Consider the following 21,924-nt stretch of genomic DNA (forward strand, 5'->3'; position numbering starts at 1 on the left):
GTCACCATGGGCTCGGTGGGAGCCGAGCGCTTCAAGGACGCCAGCCCGGCAGGGACGCCGGAGGGCAACGTGGTGATGAGCTTCAGCTTCGACAGCTACCAGCTGGAGGAGGAAGAGCTGCAGGGCAAAGGGAGCCAGGCCAAGGGCGTCCTCACCTTCATGGAGCCAGGTAAAGGCTCAGGGTAGGGGACACCCATGGGGGTGACGGGGACGACGAGGAACCCACTGTCCACCTGGCACCCTATGGCTGATGGAGGGAAGTGCCCAGCGGAAGAGCCAGGAGGGTCCAAGGACAGGGCTGTCCTGCTGGGCACCTGCTACCATGGGACCCATTTGGGAAGACAACAGGCCCTGAGCTACCTGTATCGCTGGTTTTCACTTCCTAGCAGTGTGGAAACTTCATGGTCTGCTTTTAATAGCCACAAATGGACCGAACCACCATAAAATTGTCTAATGCCTTTTTTGGCCCTATTTGTACCTATTTTAGCCTGTGCCACATCCTGCAGCAGTGGGTCCTGATGTTTACCAGCAAATTGTGCGTTTGGTGGCCCTCCAGCCGAGTTCTCTGCTTGTCTTGTGCCCACGGCACCTCCTGTCCTGCAGTTTTGTCCTTTCCCAGTGGTGCAGGGACTGGCCTTCACTGCGTGCTGGGCTGTTGGTGTCTCTGCTGCTGCATGGGGGTCCAGCACCTCCTGGGTGCCGAGTTCAGCTGTTAGAGACATTATCCAGCTCCTCTGAGCTAGGAGATGCTGATGATGGAGCATGCAGCACCTGCTCCCTCTCCTTCCCCTTTTCAGGGATAGTTTCTGAGGACCCTGAGCCCCAGGACCGATACCACGGGATTTACTTTGCCATGCTGCTGGCCGGGGTGGGATTTCTCCTGCCATACAACAGCTTTATCACCGATGTGGACTATCTGCATCATAAATACCCAGGTAGGTCTTGTCTGCACCCTCAGCGTGTCCTGGACCTGTGTCCCACTCACCATGCTGGTGAGTGGGAAGGTGACACAGAGGCAGCTTCAGGGGGCACTGGAAGAGGATGAGGGGACCCACTTGGGAAGCGGGTGAGCAATTTGGGTTGAGTTGCTCCTGCTGAGCTGTCCGGGCACTAGAGAGGCTGTTCCGAGCTCAAAAAGGCACCACGGTCCCCAGTCCTATGTGTAGGGACGGCTGGGTGGCTGTGCCAGCGCCCTGCCTCCTCCGCAGGGACCTCCATCGTCTTCGACATGAGCCTCACCTACATCCTGGTGGCCTTGGTGGCCGTCCTGCTCAACAACGCGCTCGTGGAGCTGCTGAGCTTGCACACGCGCATCACCGTGGGTGAGTGCGCGGCCCCGCGTGCCCGCGGTGGCTGTCACCGTCCCCTGCATCGCCCGCCTCCGTGTCCCCGCTGCAGGCTACCTCCTCGCCCTGGGGCCCCTGCTCTTCGTCAGCATCTGCGACGTGTGGCTGGAGCTCTTCTCCCACCGGCAAGCGTACGCCATCAACCTCATCGCCGTGGGGGTGGTGGCCTTCGGCTGCACAGGTATGGCAGGGAGGACAGGGGACAAGGACAGCCCTTCCGCTAAGGATGGAATAACGGCCCCATCCCAAGGGTCCACACTTTCTTGGGACAAACCCCTGGTTGCCCATCCCACTGCCTGGTTCCCAAGACCCAGATGTGCTGCCTGCCCTCAACGTCCCTGCGGGGAGGGGAAGAGGAGGAGGAGGAGGCTTAAGCCAACAGCTCCTTGGCATGGGACCATCTGTGTTGGGCTCTTCTGCTCCTGAGGCTGTTTCTGTGATGGTTGAGTGGTCTTCTTCGCTCTTGGCGTGAGACACCTTCACTCCGCCTCTTCTGCCGGCCCCACAAGATGTCTGGGGCCGCAATGTTCCCCACGAGCATCTCCCAGGGTGGCTCTGTACCCTCTGAGCTGCCCTGGCTTGATCGTGCACTGCAAAATCGCACCAGGGCTCCTGTTTCTGGGGCAGGGACGTTGCCAGCTGGGGCAATAACCCTCCTCTTCCTCCTCTTTGCCCGTCTCTCTCTTCAAGTGCAGCAATCCAGCTTCTACGGCTACACCGGGCTGCTGCCCAAGCGCTACACGCAGGGGGTGATGACAGGCGAGAGTGAGTACCGCGCGTCCCCCGCGCCCCGCACGCGCCCGGGGCAGAGCCGCGGGGCTCTGTGGGCACCACCAAGGGATTTGGTGATGGATTGAAGTGGCTGAAGGAGCTCCTGTCCCCGCAGCCTCCATGCTGTCCATGCAGGGGTCCTAGCTGAGGGCTGGCTCCGTCCCACTGCTCAGCGTTGCGGCTCCGCTCTCGGGTGGCCTCGGTCACACTCTCTGGTGCTGGACGGGGCTCCTGACTCTCCCACTCTGGTTGTCCCACCAGGCACTGCCGGAGTCATCATCTCCCTCAGCCGTATCTTCACCAAGCTCCTGCTGTCGGACGAGAAGGAGAACACGGTCATCTTCTTCTTCATTTCCATTGGCATGGAGCTGACGTGCTTCATCCTGCACCTCCTGGTGAAGCGCACCCGCTTCGTCCGCTACTACACCAGCGGCTCCCACAAGGGCCTCCCCGAGTCCAAGGGGAGCAGGGAAAGCGGGACGGGATACCGGGTTCACCACGATGTCACTGCAGACGACGTCCGATTTGTAAGTGCTGGTCCGGGGCCGTGTCCCTGCTCAGCACCACGGTCCCTGCTACGCTCCCCTGCCTTGAACCTGCCTCAGGGTCCCTCTTCCTCCATGCAGGAGAACAGGACTCGAGGACAGCCAGTGTCCCCCACGGGCAGCCTGGCACATGAAGCAGAACTGGCCGGCAGTGGGACCTATATGCGCTTCGACGTCCCTCGGCCCAAAATCAAGAGGAGCTGGCCAAGTTTCAGAGGTAGGTCCTGAGCTTGCGGGGTAGCCTCATTGGGCATGCCGGTGAGGGCATGGGGTGTTTTAGGAGGTGGAATGAGCTATCCCCAGTCTAGGACTTTAGGGAACGGATGTTCATGTCTTTCTGTGCCTAAGAATTTGGGAGGAAAAAAAAATATTCTTCCTGAGAAGCTCTTCCCAAATCCATGCATGTATGGGAGCTGCCATCTCACTGGTGTAGTCATTTTGGCTCTGACTTTTGGGCTGAGGCTGACAAGAGCCTCAAGGAAGGGGAAGAGCCCAGATTTATCCACTGGCGGCTGAGCTGCTCTGCCATCTCTTCCAGACATGCTGCTCCACCGCTACGTGGTCTCCAGGGTCATCTGGGCCTACATGCTCTCCATCGCGATGACCTACTTCATCACACTGTGCCTCTTTCCCGGGCTGGAGTCAGAGATCCACAACTGCACGCTGGGGGAATGGCTGCCCATCCTCATCATGGCCATCTTCAACCTTTCGGATTTCGTTGGCAAGGTAGGAGGACCTCCCTGATGGGGTGATGCTGAGGAATGGGCCTAGTGAAGACCTCTCACCTTGCCTTGGTGAGAGGAGCTGACTCCTTGCACCCCTTTTTTTGCTGTTCTCCTTCCCTGCTCTTGGAAAGCTTCTTGGCTTTACCAAGGGCCATCTTCAACTCTTGGATCATCTAACCAGTGTGAGGTTGTTCATTGGGATGCTCTTGTCTCCTTCAGCCCGTTTCCCCTCTGTGCCCATCAATTTGGTCCCCTCTTCATCCCTCTCCTCCATGCAGACCTTGCTTTGCTTTTCCCCAGTGGTTTCTCCCCTCTTTGATTCAGATCCTGGCTGCCCTGCCTTATGACTGGAGAGGGACCCACCTCCTCATCTACTCCTGCCTCCGTGTGGTCTTCATCCCCCTCTTCATCATGTGCGTGTACCCTAATGGCAAACCCACCTTCGGCCACCCCGCGTGGCCCTGCATCTTCTCCCTCCTCATGGGCATCACCAACGGCTACTTCGGCAGTGTTCCCATGATCCTGGCCGCCGGCAAAGTGAGCCCGGAGCAGCGGGAGCTGGCAGGTAGGAGCGTACGGTGCTGGTGGGATTGGCTGGAGCCAGCAGCAGGACCCTGATGCCCCTTGTCCCTTGCTCTGCAGGTAACACCATGACCGTGTCCTACATGACGGGGCTCACGCTGGGCTCCGCCGTGGCCTACTTCGCCTACAGCCTCACCAGCGCGTCCCACAGCAGCTGCTTCCACACCGAAACCCTCAACGGCTCCTTCACGGCAGGGTACTGAGCCCGGCACCGGCGACGGAGCGGGGCCGGCTGCAGGAACGGGAGGAACCACCACCCCCCCGGCCGGTCCCTGCCCCAGGGTGGCTGTGGGTGTCCTGGCCACTGGGGCTCATCCGGAGCAGATCGGCTAGGAGAGAGCAGGGGGTTGGCGAGGAAGAGGAGGAGCAAGCGGCGAAGGCAACGCTCCTCCAGACTCTGGAAGGGCTGGGCAGGTGGATCTTGGAGTCGCTTGATGGACCTGCAGGTTGCATTGAAATCTTGACCCTTCCCAGATACTTGGACCCCCCCGAAGATATGTGCTAAAGCCCCAAATCACTTCTGCTGGCTGGAAAAAATACTTTTCTTTTTGGTTTTGTCTGTTTTTTCTCTCCCCTGGGTGTGGGATGCAGGGGGCCTGTTGCAAGCAAGCCAGGACAGACAGCCCATCCCTTCCCAAGGGCTGCTCTGGTGGCCTCCCAGCCCGCTCCAAGCTGGAGCCACCAACTGGTTCCCGGCCCAGAACGCGGTCCCTTCCCGCACACACTGGGACCTCCTGCCTGGGTGCCCTGTCTGTGCCCTCCTTTCCTGCGGGCACCCTGCACTGCTCAGAGAGCAAACGCCTTCCAGACCCAGGTATTAACTAGGATGAAGTCGTGGCCTTCCTCATCCTCTTGGGAAGGTGCTGGTCCCGCTTACCCCTCCTCCTCTCTTAGCTCCTTGCCACCACCTGGAGCCATGAAGAAAGGGTTTTTTTTTTTTAAAAAAAAAAAAAAAAAAAAAGAGGAGCAGGCACGGAGGTGTTGATGAATAAATGATGTTTCTTTCTCCCTTTTTTCCTCATCTCAAAGGCACCAGGGTGCAGTCCTGGCTCCTCTCTGAGCGGGGCTGTGGCTCCGTGGAGCCGTCGCTGGGACCCATCTAACGGCCAGGCCTGTGGCAGGGGCAGGCAGGACCCTCCTCCGTTATCTCCCACCCGACACCACAGTGTCCCTGTGACGGGGACTTTGTGACAGTCCAAACTGTTGCCCAAAGGGTGACCGCAGAGGTGGCTCCCAGCTGAGCCCTGGCGCGCTCATCACACCCATCGCCCTGCGCCTCGGCACATCCTGCTTGTCCATCCAGGCGCTTTGCACAGCCGGAGCTGAGGGAACAGTGGGGGACACAGGGGCCACCACCGTGTAACGCACCTGGTTGCGGGTCCTCCTTGTCCTTCAGCAGGTCCCCAGGAGCCCCGGCAGCTGGCAGGAAGGTGGCACAGGTGGCAGAGGGGGCACATAGGGGGTGGCAGCACTGAGGGTTGCTCCCTGGTGACTGCCTGGAGCTTCGGAGGTGCCGAGGAGCAGGGATGACCCAAACAACCGGTTCCTGCTCCCCAGATGTGTCCCCATGGGCGGGCAGGTCACCAAGCCCCAAGAGTGGCCACAGGGATCCCGGTGGGGAGGATCCCGGGATCCCCTCCGCTCCTGGCACCTTCCTCCTCCCCATGGAGCCCCTCAGCCCCGGCTGCAGCCTCCACCTCCGGTGCCATCCCTGGGCCTGTCCCCTTGGAGCCCGGGGCAGGCAGGGACAAACACCCGGAGCAACAGGACACGGCCCCGCGAGGCCAAAAAGACACCATCGCCAGCAAGGCCGGGGGAATAAAGCAACAAAACCCACACAGTCACGAAGAGGGAGACAAAGAAAGATGCTTTGCCGGGTTTCTTTTTTTTTTTTCAATTATTTCTTTTTTTTTATGAAAAAAAGATCACACGAAGTTCTCCAACAAACAGAATGCCAAAAAAATCGTTTTAAACAAAACATAAAACAAAACAAAACAGAAAAAAAAAAGACAAAAAAACCTGGCTCTCCTTTCCTCTCGATTGTCTGAAATATCCTTGTGTTCCATAGAAGGCAGTGGGTTTTAAGTGCTTTCTATTTAACATTAGCATAAAATCTCTCTCGCGCGCTCTCTCTCTCGCTCTTTTAAAATATCCGCACACAATTTGCTTCTAGAAGTACAGTACACTTTGAGCGTGGGGGGGTGTGCCTGTTCCCAGATCATTTACAATCACAATCCAACAGGAAATAAAAAATAATATTCTAAACGTCAGACTGTGTTCATTGCTGTCGTTGTCTTTTTTTCCTTTTTTTTTCTTTTTTATAATTTCATAATTTTTTTCACAGTTTTAAAAAGTTTATATTTATATATATATATTTATATTTATATTTATAATTAAAAAGTTGAATCCATTTAAAGACTTATAATACAGGAGGGCTAAAGAGTCTTTTGGTACATTAAAACTGTACAGTTTAGAGCCGCCACGCGGGGAGCGCCCGTGGCCTGGGGTAGAGATGGTTCGAGTTCAGCACCATGTGGTTCTTCTAAAGTGAGGGGATGGTTTGCAGGGGCATCCCGAGCTCCCGGCGCGGAGCGCGTCCGGCTCCGCGGTGCTCGGGAGCGTCTCCGTGTGCTCCGCAGCGCCGGGCGCTGCTTGCGAAGGTCAGTGCGTCTTTGTGGAGTTTTCTTCCGTTCCGTGGTTAAGTGCAAGGATGGTGCATTGGAGGGGGGATCCCTCTGTCCGCTCCCTGCGTGCGACGCTCCGTGGCTGCTGCTCCAGCGATGGAGAAGCAGCGGGTCCGGCCCCGTCCCGGTGGGATCCAGCTGGAGACTCAGCGATGGGCTCGGCCGCGCGGAGCCAGGGGCATGGAGCAGGCTGCTCCCACTCCCCATCCCGAGGCGACGGGCAGGGCTCCGGCTGCGGGAATGCGGCACAGCGGGGGCTCCGTGTGCTCCCTCCTCACACCCTGTGGATGCCAGCGAGGGCTTCCCCCAGCTCCAGGGCTCCACTCGGGCAAAGCTCCGGGGAAGGGCAGCCGGGAAGGCGGAATCTCTTCTGTCAAGAGGTAGACCCAATGGCCTGTGGGCTCCTCTGCTCCAAGCCTCAGGAAGCGGCTCTTCCCAGGGATTTCCTTCCCTGCATTGCTGCCCGCTCCGAAACGAGTTCCTTGTTCACCAAGTGTCACCCCTCAGCGTGTGCTCGCAGGGGGTCTCCCACAGGACGCCGAGGGAAGGAGCAGGAGGATTCGGACCTTTTGTTCCAGGCAGCGGGAATGCGGCCTCCAAGGTCCCACTGGCTCCTTTTCCATCCCAGAGAATCTCTCCTGCCATCCCATGTTCTGCTCCTTCGTGCTCCATACGTGCTGGGCTTCCAGGGAAAGGGCACTGTGAAAAGGCGCTGAGAGGATCGAGACGAGGCGCTGAGAGAGACTCATCTCCTTTTTCTTCCACCCTGTCCTTCCTAAAGGGTCATGAGAAACTGAGCAGGAAAAGGAATATCAGGACGGAGAAGAGCGCACGCAGAAGGCCAGCGGGTGTCCTTCCACGCACAGGCAGCTTCTGGGGAAACGATGGGGACAAATGACACAAAAGGGATCCCTCCTGCTGGGGGGGCCCGCTGGTGAAATGATCATGAGACCCATGTGCTTTCCAGGACCAAAAAGGAGGAAGGGAGAAGTTGGTCAAGTGTCACCTTAATTAAAGTCACTTCCAGAAGAGCCTTAGGCTTTAGGCATCACCACCACCCAACGGCATCTTCCACAAGGCCTGTAACTGCTTCCCCAAACCCTTTCTCCAGCCCTCTCCCTCCTCCTCGCTGTCTCTCGCGCTCTCCTGTCTGTAGTGTGACACAGAAGTCATGAGCATTGAAAGAAACAATCATGTCGTCTGAACAGGCACGTCCTCAGGTTTGTCCCGTCCTTTCCCAGGGGGTGGCACATGTCCCCTGGGCGGTCAGCAGATGACAGGGACCCCGTCGGTGTTGAAGATCATGCCCGTAGTGGGCTCGTAGGTTCCTGCAAGGTAGTAGAGGTCCTCACTGTCTTGATACTTCTTTGTCTTTAGCATCTGCTCGTACTGATCCAACCCAACAACAAGACACTTGTGTGAGATGGTCTGGACGTCATTTTCATCCACATGGGAGGACTGGTAGAGGGCTCGCTGCGTGACACGAGTGGAGAAAGGGCGAGAGAGAGGGAACAGTTAGTCGATCACTCAAGTGTTTAAAACCATCTTCAATATGCAGGGAAAGCATCCACTGCAACCCCCACTACACAGTCCCCTGCAGCCCTTCCCAGCCCCACCAACCTCCATGAAGTCCTTCCTCTGGTTGGATGCCTGCAACGCTGTGGACAGACTCCTGCCGGATTTCTGATCCCAGCGCTATGCCCAAGAGAAAAAGGGGGACAAAAATGCAAACGAAGGTGAATTAATGGTTTTTCCAACAACGTTCTGTCCACCACATGTACCTTCAGACATCTCCCATCATGAAAATGAAAGGGCCACCCTGTCTTAGGCATCAGTAATGAACGGGGCCATAGGTATTTTGCCTTGTCTTTTGAACAAAGAACGGGGACAAGGAGCTTTGCAGGCAGCCTACCTTGCCTTCATTGAGTTTCTTCCCAGGGTTGGTTTCTTCTGGGTGATAGAACCACTTGACCCGGACCACCATGTTGTTCCCCCACGACTCCCACATGCTCTGGATCCGGCCAATGTAGGGCAGGTTGGGGCGGCCCGCTGAGAGGAAGACGGCGCAGTCTCCGATGCGGATTATCTCCTTGCCCCGGACGATGGCCTTGTAGAAGAGCTTCCTGGCCTTCCCTTTCATTCCTCGTCTCTGTCAAGAGAGGAATATGCAGGTGAGATGCCAGGGATTGCTCACAGCTCCCCAGCCACCACTGCTCACCCCGTTTTCATCCTGCTCTTTGCTGGCACCAAAGCCAGACGTGGCCTGGCAATGACTGCAGCCACCCCCTCACTGGGACATGTCACCATGGCCTTGGTGCTACACCCCATCTATTGGAGAGCTGGGAGATGGGGCTGGGTGGCGGCCTTCGACCAGGACATCAGCAGGACATTCCCATAGGAATAAGTGGCAGAAGAGCACACGACCAACAAATGCCCTTCAAACTGGAGACATCCTCACAGCCAGGCACCAACAACCACCCTTCAAATTGGAGATATCCCCACAACCAGGCTGGGAACACACCAAGCCAGCAGAGTTTGGTCACTCCGGAAGGGAAAGGCTCCTTGGGGCAGCCCCAGAAGCCGGGGGGTAAGAGGCACCACTCGGCAAAACGGGGCACTGAAGCCCTCAGAGATGGCCATTACCTGCGTGGGCTTCCCGAACCACTTCCAGAGCTGCCGCGCGGGGAGGAAGGCCGCGATCTTGGGCCGGTTCTCCACGGAGGGCAGGCGCTGGCGCTTGGCCAGCTCCTTGGTGGTGGGCAGGTGGATGCCCTCCCGCTTCTTGGGCCGGCTCTTGTTGCCGCCCGGCTGCGGCGGCGGCTGCTGCGGCGGCTGCTGCGGCGGCTGCTTCTGGCTCTGCGCGTGGGAGGATGCCCGGGATTTGCCGGCCTGCTTGGGTTGCTTGGGAGGGAGGCTTTGCTGCACGGAGGAGCTTGGCTGGGGCTCTGCTACTTCATCATCGGAGCTACAGGAGGAGTCTTCATCGGTGGTGGAGGAGGAAGAGGAGCTGGAGCTTGAGGAAGAGGAAGTCGATGAAGCAGAAGAGGAGGAAGAAGAGGAGGAGGAAGAAGAGCTGCTGCTAGAAGAGGAAGAAGAGGAGGAGTTGGAAGAAGAGAGAGGGGTGGATGCTCTCGAGCTGGCCGAGCTGCTATCCTGGGCCTCTCCCTGGTTCTTCTCGGCCTCCTCTTCTCCCTCCGACTCCGAGCTGCTGTCACTGCTATTGCTCTCCGACTCCTCCACGGCTGCTGGAGCTGTCGCCTTGTCCTCCTGGTCCTTGGAGGCAGCCAGGCTTTCACCCGAGCCCTCAAACTTCCCTGTGAAGTTGGTGGGACAAGGCTCTCCCTCGGCTCCCTTGCCTCGGGAAGACTTCTGCTTGCCCTCGGCACCCACGGCAGGGGAATAGCCCAGCCCCAGGAGACTCTTACTGTCCCTGCGACTCGCCAGGTTTGAGTCCTCCAGCATCCTCATTGCCTCCTTCATCTTCTTGGTTTTTGGAGACATCACGCCCTCATGGTCCAGCTTGATGAGGATTTCACTGTCATGCTTCCTCTGAGCCTTGGCCATGGTGCCAAACTCCTGTGTCTCTTCTGTGGCCCGTCCCTTCTTGGACTTGGCTTTTGCTGCTGAAGAATCACCCGAGCCAAAGGCTGCCAGTGTCCCTGGAAGGTCGCTGTAGGGCTCTGTGCTCAGGATGCTGCCAAACACAGCAGGCTGGTAAGCGGGCTGTGGAGGGCTGTGCAGCTTGGTGGAGATCTTCATCTTGCTGCCCTTCGACCGCTTTTCCTCTGTAGGGGCAGGAGAGCCTCCAGCTGGCAGCGACTGGGCCTTTCGGGACCCTTTCACACTTGGTTTGCCCAGGCACGTTGGCTTCTCCGGGGCTGAAGAGGCACCAGGCGGGGAATCAACCTGATCTTTCTCTTCTGGCAAGGTGGCCTCTTCTGCAGAGGGGAAGAAGCACATAGGCATGATGATGTCTACCCAAGTGAGTACCATTACCTCAGACACAGCCTGACACTAACGCTGACTGCTCTCTGATCAAAGAATGGCTTGATCACAACTTCCTTAGATCTCCCTGAAGAGGAACAGGTCCTGACCTCACTGAACAGACTTAATAAGGAGCCTGGGCCAGCCTGGGGTGATGCCAACACCCATGAGTGGCTGACTGGCAATGCCCAAGGGTGCTGCTTTGACCACACAGGAACCAAACTGCACATACCCTGCATCCTTGGCCCTGCTGATGGCCTCTGAGGTGCTCTGAATGAGAGAAGGAAGCTCTCTGAGCCAGCCTCCTGCAAACTGTAGCTGCTGCAGAGAGGTCTCATGCTTGAGTGCTCTGCTGGGACCAAGCAGTGCATCCATTTCCCTCCAGACCTTGACCCAAGCAACTGTCCTAAGCCAGGAAGAGCAGTGGGGAACAGCACAAGGGCTCTCCCAGTTTCAGGTCAGGCAGCAGTGACTACTTACCAGCTTTCGCCTTGACACTTGGCTTTCTCCCACGCCCTTTGCCTTTTGACACGGTCTCCTCTGACCCTAGGGTAGCTCCCTCTTTTCCTTCTCCAGTATCCTTGCTGGATTTGCGGCTACGGCGCTTGGTGCTGGGCACCAAGAGGGCTGGGGAGGGCTCAGCACCTGCAACAGGTCAAGTAGATGCTCACAGGCAATCAAACAACACACAAAACAGAGAGGAAACATAGGGAACACACCCATGTCAGTACTACAATAGGGATTTTTCATAATAAGTTACTTTTCACAGCCGTAAGTAATGGTGTAACCTTTGTGTACCAAAGTCTGGGAATTAGTCTCAAAATCTCAGAGCCTGATGGCCCCAGGTTCCCTGAGTTTGATGGCAGGAAGCATCACACAAAAAGCAGAGCAACAGGACTCACACTGGATCTTGTAGTCAGGTGGCAGAAGCCGAATGTGAGACAGTGGGATGCGTCCTGTGTCCCCATCATCAAACTCTACTGTGATGAGATCACCGTCTTCCTCCAGATCCAGGGTTCCTACGAGTTTGGAGGACAAAAGAAAAAGGCTAGGAATAAATAGGAGATCATAAACCACACATCAGGGAAGGGTAGACAAGGGAGGAGGACAGGCATATGTGAATGGCAGATCCATTTATTGGTAGCAGATCCAAATCAGATTATGCTGGTCAACTGCAGTGTGAAATCTGCTCCGTCATGGTCAGGCTGAAGGGCCTGGAGCAGATATAACCTGACAGGGGCAGTGGAACAGGCAGAACAGACCTGCTTCTGCTGCTGGCACTCCCAGGATTCAAGAAGTAGATGGGATCCAATCCTGCACGAGCTCCCAAGTATCCTGTACCCACTATTCCTACACATCTGTGCAGGCAGAGAGCAGAAGGCTCACTACACAGTGAAAAATACCTGGTAACACTAACATCATCCACCAAGTGCAAATTTTTCCTGTCAGGGTTTAACAGCTGCTTCAGTTTGACTTGCCATCTCCTCTCCCTATTTCCATCTATACTTGCAGAAATTCATTTTTCTTTTTTTTTTTTTTTTTGACCTGCACTTTGTAACTACTCTCACAGAAGCACAACCTCCTTTTTTTGTTTTCTCTGCAAAAGAAATAAGCTGTGTTCCCTTCCTCTCTCTCTGCATCAATACCTCCTGTCTATACACTGCAAATAACAATTCCTCATAAACATGTACAGTGTGACAGTGTGACAGTGTGACAGTGTGACAAAGGCAACACCAGTCACAGCAGAAGAGTCCAGGGCTCTTCACTAGCCTCTTAACAGGGCCAGACCGGGAAGAATCAGGAGTTGGTGTGCCAGAGTCTGCTGTGAGTGTGCAGGTGATTTAAAAACCTCCACCACGTTAGCAATCATGGACCGTAGGCTGGAGTCAATACCTGCCATTTGAAGAGTGCTGAATTTGCTGGTATTTTAAGCTCCTAAATCCCTCAGACCTCTTCTTGCAAGAGCACGGCTCCTGGACCACGACATGTTACTACACCAGTATCCTCACATTGTTGAGCACAGCCAGAGAGAAATGGGATGGGATCCCTGTAACACTCATAGCAGACCTCACGGCTGCCCCAGATAAACCTGGGGTCCCTCCGGACACACAGGTTGAGGTGTCCTTGCTTCACAGTGCTGGGGACGGAGAGCTTACCTCGGACAACCGTCCCCGGGTAGAGGCAGCGGTACTGCTGGCTCCAGTAGGCTGCAATCCTCGTGCCCTCGGGCAGGAATCGCACAGAAGGAGGTTTCACATCAATGATCTGCTCAGGGCAAGAGGGAGGCAAATACTGACGTTCCTGGCACCAGCACAGACCATCCCACCACACCTGGCACGTAGCTATGCCGTTCTGGAGAAGGCAAAGGACAGTCTTCCGGCTGGGAAACAGCCACCTGCCTCCTCAAAGGGCAGCGTGAAGGACTATTCCCACTGGCACACAGGGCTGGAGCTCCAGCAAGGAACTCAGTCCATGACGCAGCCACCAGCACCAAGGGGAGCTCTGCCCAGACCAGCCACAGACTGGGAATCCCCCCCTGGCTGAAGTGGGACTTCCCTTCAGCCTCCTCCACCCCCAAACAGGGCCAGGTTACCAGGGACAGGCCCTTCTTGGCCTCACGTACCGCTTCCTGCAAGAGCTGCTCCAGGCAGTAGATGTGGGGACGGTTTCCCCTCTCGCCCTCCACCACTACACGGTATCTGAAACACAAAGCTCAGTCACACAGAGCACGCAGAGGTTGTCACCTCAGTCAGCTAACACCTCCCTCTGAGCCCTGCCACCAGGTTAGCTGAGAACATGTAATGAGGGATAACTGGATTTTCCTCAGCACTGGCAAACGAGAGCAAACTCTGTTTCCCTTTATGCTAGACTCTCTCTATCTCTTTTCACAGCCCCAAAGTCTTCCCTTGAATCAGCTACATCCTGCTGAGATATGGGAGCCCTTTAACTTACATGTCAGGTGAATGCACCGTCTTGACGTGACCAGCGTAGAGCAGCTTGTCATCCATGGGGATGAGGACACGCAGGCCATCTTTCAGCTCATCCTTGTCAATTATGCAGGAGCGGGGAGCTGTGAGGTGTTGGAGCAAGATGGAGATTAGAGAGCTTCGTACATGCAAAAGCAATAGTAAGGGGAGAGGGATATCTGATGGTCCCAGCATCTCCTGCCCCTACAAAGGGGCCAGCAAGTCCTTTGCCAAAAGGGCTGTGTCTCTTTCAAGCGCTACTGGAAGGACAAAAGACCTCCTTTTCAGGGACAATAATGCACTGGCTAATGGAAACAGGGCAGCTCAGAGACTGGACTTTAGACATCAAATACAGCTGGTTACTCTGATGAGGCTTACACTGGGCAAGCCAAATTGACTAGAAAGGTGGGACCTTCACCTCAAAGACTCATGCTCTTGTCAAACAACACAGGAAAAATGGACAGCCTTTCTCTGAGCAACCCTGGGAAACTCCCAGCTCTTCCACCTGCACTTTTAGCCCCCTTTTCCCTCCTTCCCTCACCTGGTGTGGGTGGCCGCTCGACCAGCATGCTCAATGGGATGTTCTCATCCTCGGAGAAGCTGCTGTCTTGGTTGGGTTCAAAATCCTCCTCAGCCGCCATGCTCTCCATGAGCTTGCTCACTGCTCCTCCTTTCCCTCGGTTCTGCAGGAGAGCAAGCAGGATGTCAGCGGGATGCCAAGAAGCAACAGCTTGACCCCATCTCACCTGCCCTCAGCAGCAAATAACTTGAGGACGTTGAGACAAACTCATTTTCATCCCCAGCCATGTTAATCACTGCAGAGTTAAGTGGCGTACCCCAACTTGCCTTTTGGATCCACAAGGACCTTTAGTTTCCTAGGCTTCTTCTCAAGCACTACTGCCAGCTGAGCAACAGCCCTGTCACACATCCTAGCTGCAGCGGCCTCCTGGGCATTACAAGAGATGCTGAGAAGGGCCGCAGCACTGCTCTGCATTCGCCCACGCTTTGTCTTCACAAAACAGGTAACAAACACTGCTTCTGAAAGTCCTGCAATCTGTTTCTCGCTGTTATGCATGGCCAATAACCACTATACTCAGAAAGCAGGCAAAATGTTTGCAGTCATGTGTTTTATGAGAGAAGACAGGCCACAGTAATGGAGGAGAGACCAGTGGTGACCTGGCATGGATCAGATCACTCAGTGGTGAACAGAGCAACTCTGTCATCATCATCTCCTACCTCTCTGCTGTCCTTGAAAGCTTCCTCTGCCTCTGTGATGGCCTTAGAGAAAATGCTGCCTGATTTATCTGGGGACTAAATCAGGCTAACAGCATATGGTAGGCACATGTACCCACTGTTAGCCTTCCTTGGACTTCTGACTTCTCAGACCAGCATTTTGCCTCTAAAGCACATAGCATGCTTTATTTGTGCATGTATTTTTCCCCCCTCACATTGCAGCAAGTCATGAAAAGAGCAGAACTCTACTGGCCAAGTCCAGCTGGCCCTAACCTAGAACAAGCCCCTCACCTCTTTCTTCACCTCCTTGGTTTTCACCTTTGCTTTGCTCTTCTTGGTGGAGCCGAGGGCATTTGCCAGGCTGACTCGGACATCAGATGGGGAGCTAGGGATGCCAGGAGGGGACATGGATGAGGAGGAGGAGCAGCAGGGTGCTTCTTTACCCTTCTTCCGCTGCTAAGAGGAAAAAAAAAAAAAAAAAAAAAAAAGGAAAAAGAAAATATCTCCCATAAGTAAAGAAACAGAATTAAGAAAGATCACGGTCCAGGGAGAGGTGAAACGTGCAGCAAAGCAGGGTGTACACGGGCAGGATGACATTAAGCCGGGTACTGCCTCACATCCTGTCTCTCCCAGTGCTGCATTCAGGGATCATACTGCCCAGTAAGAGCTCTTCACTATCTCAGAGAGCAACTCCTGTCCATCAAGCTTTCCCTCCAAGGATCCAAGATGATCCAAGCTGACCTCATGTCCCAGCTTGTCTAACTCTCCCCACCACCAATGTTCCCCATAACTCCATCAGGAGCTAAAGGGAGCCAACTTTTCAGCAAGCTGAAGAGCCAGCAATTAGGGGGTGACTCCAGGCACTACCAGCCCAGCACAGTCCCCTTGCAAGACCACATAAATAGATAAACAGCCTTTAAGGTTATTGTACAGAGCCACAATTCAGCAAACCAACAAGGCTGAGCTTGCAGAGTGGGAAAGAGTTTTCACAAAGGTTTAAAGGCAGGATTTCCACTCTGCGCAATCCAGGCAGGGTGAATTCGGGACACAGAGGGTGCCACAACAACCTGCCCTACTCAAATGCAATAGGCTTCTAATTCCTGAGAGTCAGACCCTAGCCTAAGAGCTCCTCTGGGAGTACATGGGGCTCGTGGTGGTGGTGGTGGGAACAAGAGACACTCAAACAGCACCAAAATAATGGTTGAGACGGGCTCAGCTCTCCTCTTCCCTAGCGGATTTCATAGCCCTCCCTTCACCCTGAACTTCCAAGAGCCACATTGCTCCACATCAACCCTGTCAATACGGTCCTCACCTTGCTTAGATCCTTCCTCTCCTTCCCCTTGCTGCCCTCCTTTTTGGGGCTCATGGGTGCCCCCTTGCCACAGCGCCCCGGCTTGGAGACCGGAGTGGAGCTGGTGGGTGCTGCAGGGGTCAGCATGGCTGAGGACATGGTGGCATCGTGGAGGAAGATCCGTTCACTCCGGCGCCGGTTCCACAGGTCGTCGTCACTGGCCTCCAGTCCAAACTCAAAGCTCAAGTCCTTGGGGGACTTGAATTTCTTCAGCTTGCGGCCCTTCTCAGCCCCAAGCTTGGCCTTGTCAGCGCTGCCAGATCCGGTGTCGAGGCCACTTGGGGTCTGGCTCGGGGGGATGCTGCTCGAGTCCAGGGGTCCCTTCTTCCCTCGCAGCAGCCCTGAGGGCGATTTCTTCCTGATCTTGATCTCGCTCTCCGAGTCGGTGTACTCGAACTCCGTCCCTAAACACAACGAATTGAACCGTCAGCCAAGGCCTCGGCTGGGCCACATCCAGCTGAAGGCTTTGGGGTTTTGTGGGAGGTGTTGTGCCTGCTCCATGGCACTATTGGTGTCCCCTTCCCATCCCCACATCCTTCAGATCTGCACTCCCACCCTCCACCCCCAAAAGACAAGGCTTTCCCCAAAGATAAGGCTCTCCTGCCCCAATCCAAAGCTAATCCATTCAGGCAGTGTGGTTCACAATGTTCTCTGCCTCCGTTTTCTCCCTTCTGCCACATCAAAACGCTGCAGGGAAGCTCACAAGATAAAGCTGATCTAGTATCTCCCCTCCACAAAAAGGAGCTCCTCAGCTGAAGCAAAATACAAATTCCACACGCTGAGCCTTCCTCCCCTCTTGTGTGCAGGTCCTCTCTGGCCTCACCTAAATCTCAGCAGAATGATCTTAATGAATTAAGTAAACCCAGACTTCCAGCAGAATTTTTCCCATTGGTCAAGGGACACCAAAAAGCTTTTTATTGGCTCAAGTAATTGCTTTAGAGTCAAGAGAAGTAAATGATCACTTGTCTGTGGCAGATGGAAATCCCCACGCGCTCACCTGCACTCAGCATGGCAGTGCCCAGCAGCCTGAAATACTGTGGCAATGCCAAGGTGCTCAGCACCTCCAGTGTGTTTCCCCTTGCCAGAACCCAATGTTTCCAGGGAAAAAAAGGGAAACTGAGGCACGGAGGCCATTCCCAGCGCTCTCACCCCCAGCTACTGGGCAGCATGGGTATGAGGCAAAGGTTTGGCTCAAGGTGCATGGGGACTGTGTTTTCATAGCTGGAAAGAAACTTGTCTAAGGTCAAGCACTAAGTGTGGGTTAAAGCAAGGAACTGAGCCCGGATTTTCTCAATCTGTTCCCTTCCCAAGGTATTGGACTTTACAGCATGGCAGAGCACCACTGAAGAGGAAGGAAACCTCATCAGAACCTGGCTCTCCCTCTCCAAAAAATAGCATCAGCCCAAGGTCCCTCACGTGCCCTCCTCCCATCTGTGACAGAGCTGCTCTCTCTGCAACACGTGGTGGGACTTCACACTCAGCCAGGTCTAAAATCAGACCTCGCTTCATGCAGGGGCAGTGACAGGAGGAGTTCAGAGCTGCAAGAGCCCCCAAGCCCGGCCTATTTGTCAAAATGAGCAATAGCTACAGGCACAGGCTGGCAGGAACCCTTCTCAAGCCCAGCACTGCTGTGATAACCACTGCCTGCAGGAGACCCTCGAGAAAGGATCGAATAGCATTCACATGGGTGAACAAAAATGTGCAAGGCACAGACATGGAGAGAAAGCATCTTCTCTCCAAAACACCGTCTGCAAGAACCTGCACTCATTTTCCACCCAAATATCTTCCCCTGAGATAGCCCCAGCACGAACAGGAGAAGAGCAGGCTTTTAAAAATCGAAGCTGGCAACATTCAAGATGAAAACGCCATTGAAAATTACAACACGATTTCTCCTTTCTCGCTCTGCCATATGAGGTAATTTCTAGATGCTTCCAGTTTCAAGGAGGGTGGGTTACGAGACGGAGCAATGATAAATTCTTAACAGAGGCTGTTGGAACAAGTCGGCAAAAGCCTAATATAGCAAGGAAACATTGCTAAAACAAGCCCGGCTCCCTGGGAAGAGCTCATTTTCTATTCTGAAGCATGCTGTAAATTCTATTATCGCTTAATAAATATTAATAGGGAATTTATAAATGGAGGCCATAGAGATCTGTCTGACTTGGAACCGTGTCACCCAGGGCGCTTGTGCAGCTGGCCACGGGAAGGGAAAAAAGTGAAATTCCCGTTACTTGTTACACTGCAAAACTGAGAGCGAAAGCGGTGGGGACACAGTCTGGTACGGCAGGAACACGAGCCAGGGAAGGAACTCCTGGTGTGAGTGTCCCTTGCTGCACAACACGGGGAAGCCTAAGGGACAGGCTGATGGAAGGGGGTTTTCCTGCTGCTTGGGTGTCTCTGCTTCTCCTGGGTGTCTGCGAGACGATAGAAGGGGGTTTTCCTGCTGCTTGGGTGTCTCTGCTTCTCCTGGGTGTCTGCGAGACAATGGAAGGGGGTTTTCCTGCTGCTTGGGTGTCTCTGCTTCTCTTGCGTGTCTGAGGTCAGCTGCACTTAGCCATGTACTGCCTTCCCCAAAGCTCTGCAGCCCTTCGCTGCCTGCAGCTCCCTGTCCAAGGGGACACCGCACCCCATCACCTGCCCCCACAATGCAGGGCATGGGAATCGTTTGCCAGGCAGGAGAAAAGAGGAAACAGAGGAAGCTACTGGCAATTGTCCCTAGGGAAGCCATGGTTGCAGCTGCTAAGCATGCCCTGCCTGTGGCAGGACGGGTTCCCACTTTCTTGCTTGCCTTCTTTACCATCAGGAGCAAGCAGCTGAAAGGGAAAGAATGGGAAGGACCGTGTCTGGGCAGCAAACTGTTTCTTGCAGCACAGCTGGGACCTCGCTGAACCTTCCACCTTGCTGGTGGTGCCAAAGCTGGCCATGCAACTCACCCATCAGGCTCTGCCGCTCCTCCTTCTTCTTCGCCTTCTGCTTGGCCTCCAGCTGGACAATGGAGAGCGGAGGGGGAACGATGGGGCTGGGCATCGCGCTGGCAGCAAACCTCGCGAGCAGGCCCAGGCCGCTCTCATCGAGGGCAGGCGACGAGGGCCTGTCAGTGCCGTCCGTGCCGTAGCCCTCCACCTCCTCCTCTTCATCCTCCTCTTCGTCCTCCTCCGAGCTGGAATCTAGCACGCAGAAAAGAGGGAGCCCGTTACAAACCTCACGGGGCTGCGGCCGCGTTTCCACCCCCAGCCGCTTGCTCTCCTGCTGCTCTGTGCTCACCCCAGTAGCATGAGCCAAGTGACAAGACGCTGGCCATGGACACCCAAATCTCTGCAGCCGTATAGCTGGTGTCAGCCTGGCTGCTACCCCCTTGCAGGGCACAGCACCACGGGGTAGGCAGCGAGGACCCATCCAAGGCCAGGGAGGGAAGTGCAGGGTGCTGGCCGAGCTTTGCAAACGAAGCCAGATGCCCCTTCCCTGCGATTTCCAGGAGAAATTAAAAGCTTAACGCCTTTGAAAATCCCAGCCTTGGAGCTGTGGGGTTCCCCTCCCGCCCACCACCGCTTCCTGCGTAATGAAATCCAATGGTGTCATCCAAACCGGAGATCGGCTTGGAAGGGGAATACCGGAGATCGGCCTGTGCCATGAGGGGGGCAAGGAGGACACAGAGAGGAGAAGGGATAGGAGGCAAAAATGCAAAGAGCGGGGAGAAAAAATAGCAACTGAAAGCAATGGATCTGGAATGGAAAAGGGGGGAAAAACAGATCTGTGGATACAGGGACACAAAGGGAGAAGAATGATGTTTGCTAGGGCAGGCTTCGGCAGGTAGCTCTGGAGCTGGCAACAAGGAGGAGCATCTAAAGACCCTGCCTCAAAACTCTCCAGGCCCCTCAGCTCCTCTCTACAGCTCGGGCATGGAAAAATCCAGCTCAGGAAAGGCAGGACGAGCTGCCCACAGCCCAAAGGCTAATTCTGGCAAGGAAAAGCGGCCTCGCGTGCAGGTAGCAGTGGGCCAGGATTTGCCTTTACGGTGTGTGGAGAGCAGGAATCAGCGGGCGGGATGCTCCAAAAGGGGCATCTCTCCCTTCCCAAGAGTCTGTCATCAGCTCCGAGGCAATTAATTTTAACACTGCATCCAGTTAGTGCTGCTGAGCGAGAAGCGTAATGCAAAAGTGCATAGACCACACACATATGAACACATACACATACGTATACACACATATATACACATATATAGAACTATTTAACTGCCAAAGTGGGTCTGCAAAACACACTCCATTTCTCTTGAAATTGAGGGTTTAAGTAGGATCATGAAGGATATCAGAAAATTTCAACCACTAGCAGGAGCTCTCCCTGCCCGAGCCGCTAAAGCCGACCAAATGAGAAACGGGATCCCTTCAAAATGAGCTGGACTGAACACGAAAATCCTTTTCTTTTCGCTTGTGCCCTCTGGGATAGATAAAAATGTTCTCAACAGTTGGTTGTTCCAAAAAACCACACTAACACAAGCACTATTTTTCCTCCTTGGATTATTTTTCCATGACATTAGAAATAACAGGAATATCGAAACCTGGTGTTATCATCCTTGGATTTTACCAATCGAAGGAATAGTCAGCTTTTTTAAAAAAAAGGCAAAAAGAAAAAAAAAGGAGAGCTTATCTCCGTAGCATACATCAAATAACCACAACAAAATACTGATTTTTTTTACTGCATAAATATCCCTTCCCCATTTCAGTTGCTCTGACTAGTTCCTCATGACATAAAAACACTGCTAACCCTACAGTCCTTCAGTAAATACCAAACTATCTGAGCCCTCTTCACTTCTTGCATAAAAAACACACACCAAAACAAAAATGCCCAAGATCGATTAGGACCAGACTCCTTCCTCCAAGGAACAGCAGAGAAAAGGGGACAAAACTGCTACTTCTGTAGCAGTTTTCTACTCTGTTTTCCCCAAATTAATGCATATTCCATGCAATGGAATTTTTCTATTCCAAGACAGAGAAACTACCTGCCTGACCAGCAGCAAAACAAAGTGTGTTTGGTGCTCACAGGGCACCAGCACAGGTGTCAAGCTGGGTGGTGGCCCTGCTAAAACGGCTCTTTTTTCACTCCAAAGTGGGATGTCCCAATTTTGGCCACATTTGGGGCAGCTATGGCACAACAGCAACGCTGCCCATGTCTCTGCATGGCAATTTTGCGGCTGTCAACGCGGATTTTGCACGTGCCAGGACACAAGCGTAGCGAACAGCTCCGGTATTTCCAATGCACCAAGGTGAAGCAGATTTAAAAACCACGATGAAAGCAGCTATTACTCACGCTATGGAAAATACACGCTACAATAACGCGCCTGGCAGTTATTCTAACCTCCTTCAGATATACGGTGTCCCGTTACGGAAAGACGCCTGAAGATTGTCTCTTGTCAGCATTTTTACCAAAACACTTAATAATTTTATCTGCATGAGATTCAATTTCCAGCCTGAAAACCACATTTTCTACACGCTCGCAGGTGTCACCCGTGGATGTGGCGGGCAGGGGGAGGGCAGCTCGCGCTGCTGCCGCTTTACACACGCGTCGTGTCCCTGCTCCTCATGCTCCTCTTTTTCCAGGGGACAAAACCTACCAAATTAAGCACTAAGAACGCACCCGGGGCTCGTCTCCGAACCCACGCGCTTCCAAACTAAATCCCCCAATTTAAGTTTATGGTGGAAAATAAGCTGTTATGCTGATCCATAGCCACTCACACGGCTTCTTG

General features: G+C 54.4%; 2 protein-coding genes across 3 annotated transcripts in view; one reads left to right on the top strand and one right to left on the bottom strand.

Moving 5' to 3' along the window:
- SLC29A4 (solute carrier family 29 member 4) lies at positions 1-4,172 on the top strand. The gene is made up of 10 exons (XM_010221152.2): positions 1-169; positions 798-935; positions 1,209-1,322; positions 1,399-1,527; positions 2,037-2,111; positions 2,379-2,644; positions 2,744-2,879; positions 3,201-3,388; positions 3,712-3,952; positions 4,030-4,172. Exons 1-10 carry the CDS (start codon positions 7-9, stop codon positions 4,170-4,172), a joined length of 1,593 nt encoding a protein of 530 aa, XP_010219454.2. The 5' UTR covers positions 1-6.
- Positions 4,173-7,827: 3,655 nt separating this feature from the next.
- Positions 7,828-21,924, bottom strand: part of TNRC18 (trinucleotide repeat containing 18) — a 51,806-nt gene continuing 37,709 nt past the window's right edge. For both annotated transcript variants that reach the window (XM_088527745.1, XM_088527744.1), the window contains exons 16-28: positions 19,118-19,351; positions 16,149-16,591; positions 15,128-15,292; positions 14,145-14,286; positions 13,590-13,707; positions 13,261-13,336; positions 12,794-12,902; positions 11,540-11,656; positions 11,118-11,282; positions 9,297-10,591; positions 8,566-8,802; positions 8,274-8,348; positions 7,828-8,126 (exon numbers count right to left, since the gene is read on the bottom strand). In XM_088527745.1, coding sequence (XP_088383871.1) covers positions 7,920-8,126; positions 8,274-8,348; positions 8,566-8,802; positions 9,297-10,591; positions 11,118-11,282; positions 11,540-11,656; positions 12,794-12,902; positions 13,261-13,336; positions 13,590-13,707; positions 14,145-14,286; positions 15,128-15,292; positions 16,149-16,591; positions 19,118-19,351 — 3,383 coding nt within the window. In that variant the 3' untranslated portion in view covers positions 7,828-7,919. The remainder of the gene's footprint in view (positions 8,127-8,273; positions 8,349-8,565; positions 8,803-9,296; positions 10,592-11,117; positions 11,283-11,539; positions 11,657-12,793; positions 12,903-13,260; positions 13,337-13,589; positions 13,708-14,144; positions 14,287-15,127; positions 15,293-16,148; positions 16,592-19,117; positions 19,352-21,924) is intronic.

Source organism: Tinamus guttatus, unplaced genomic scaffold (genome assembly GCF_059628265.1).
Source record: "Tinamus guttatus ecotype Peru unplaced genomic scaffold, ASM5962826v1 Tinamus_guttatus_pri_ptg000291l, whole genome shotgun sequence".
NCBI classification, from domain to species: domain Eukaryota; kingdom Metazoa; phylum Chordata; class Aves; order Tinamiformes; family Tinamidae; genus Tinamus; species Tinamus guttatus.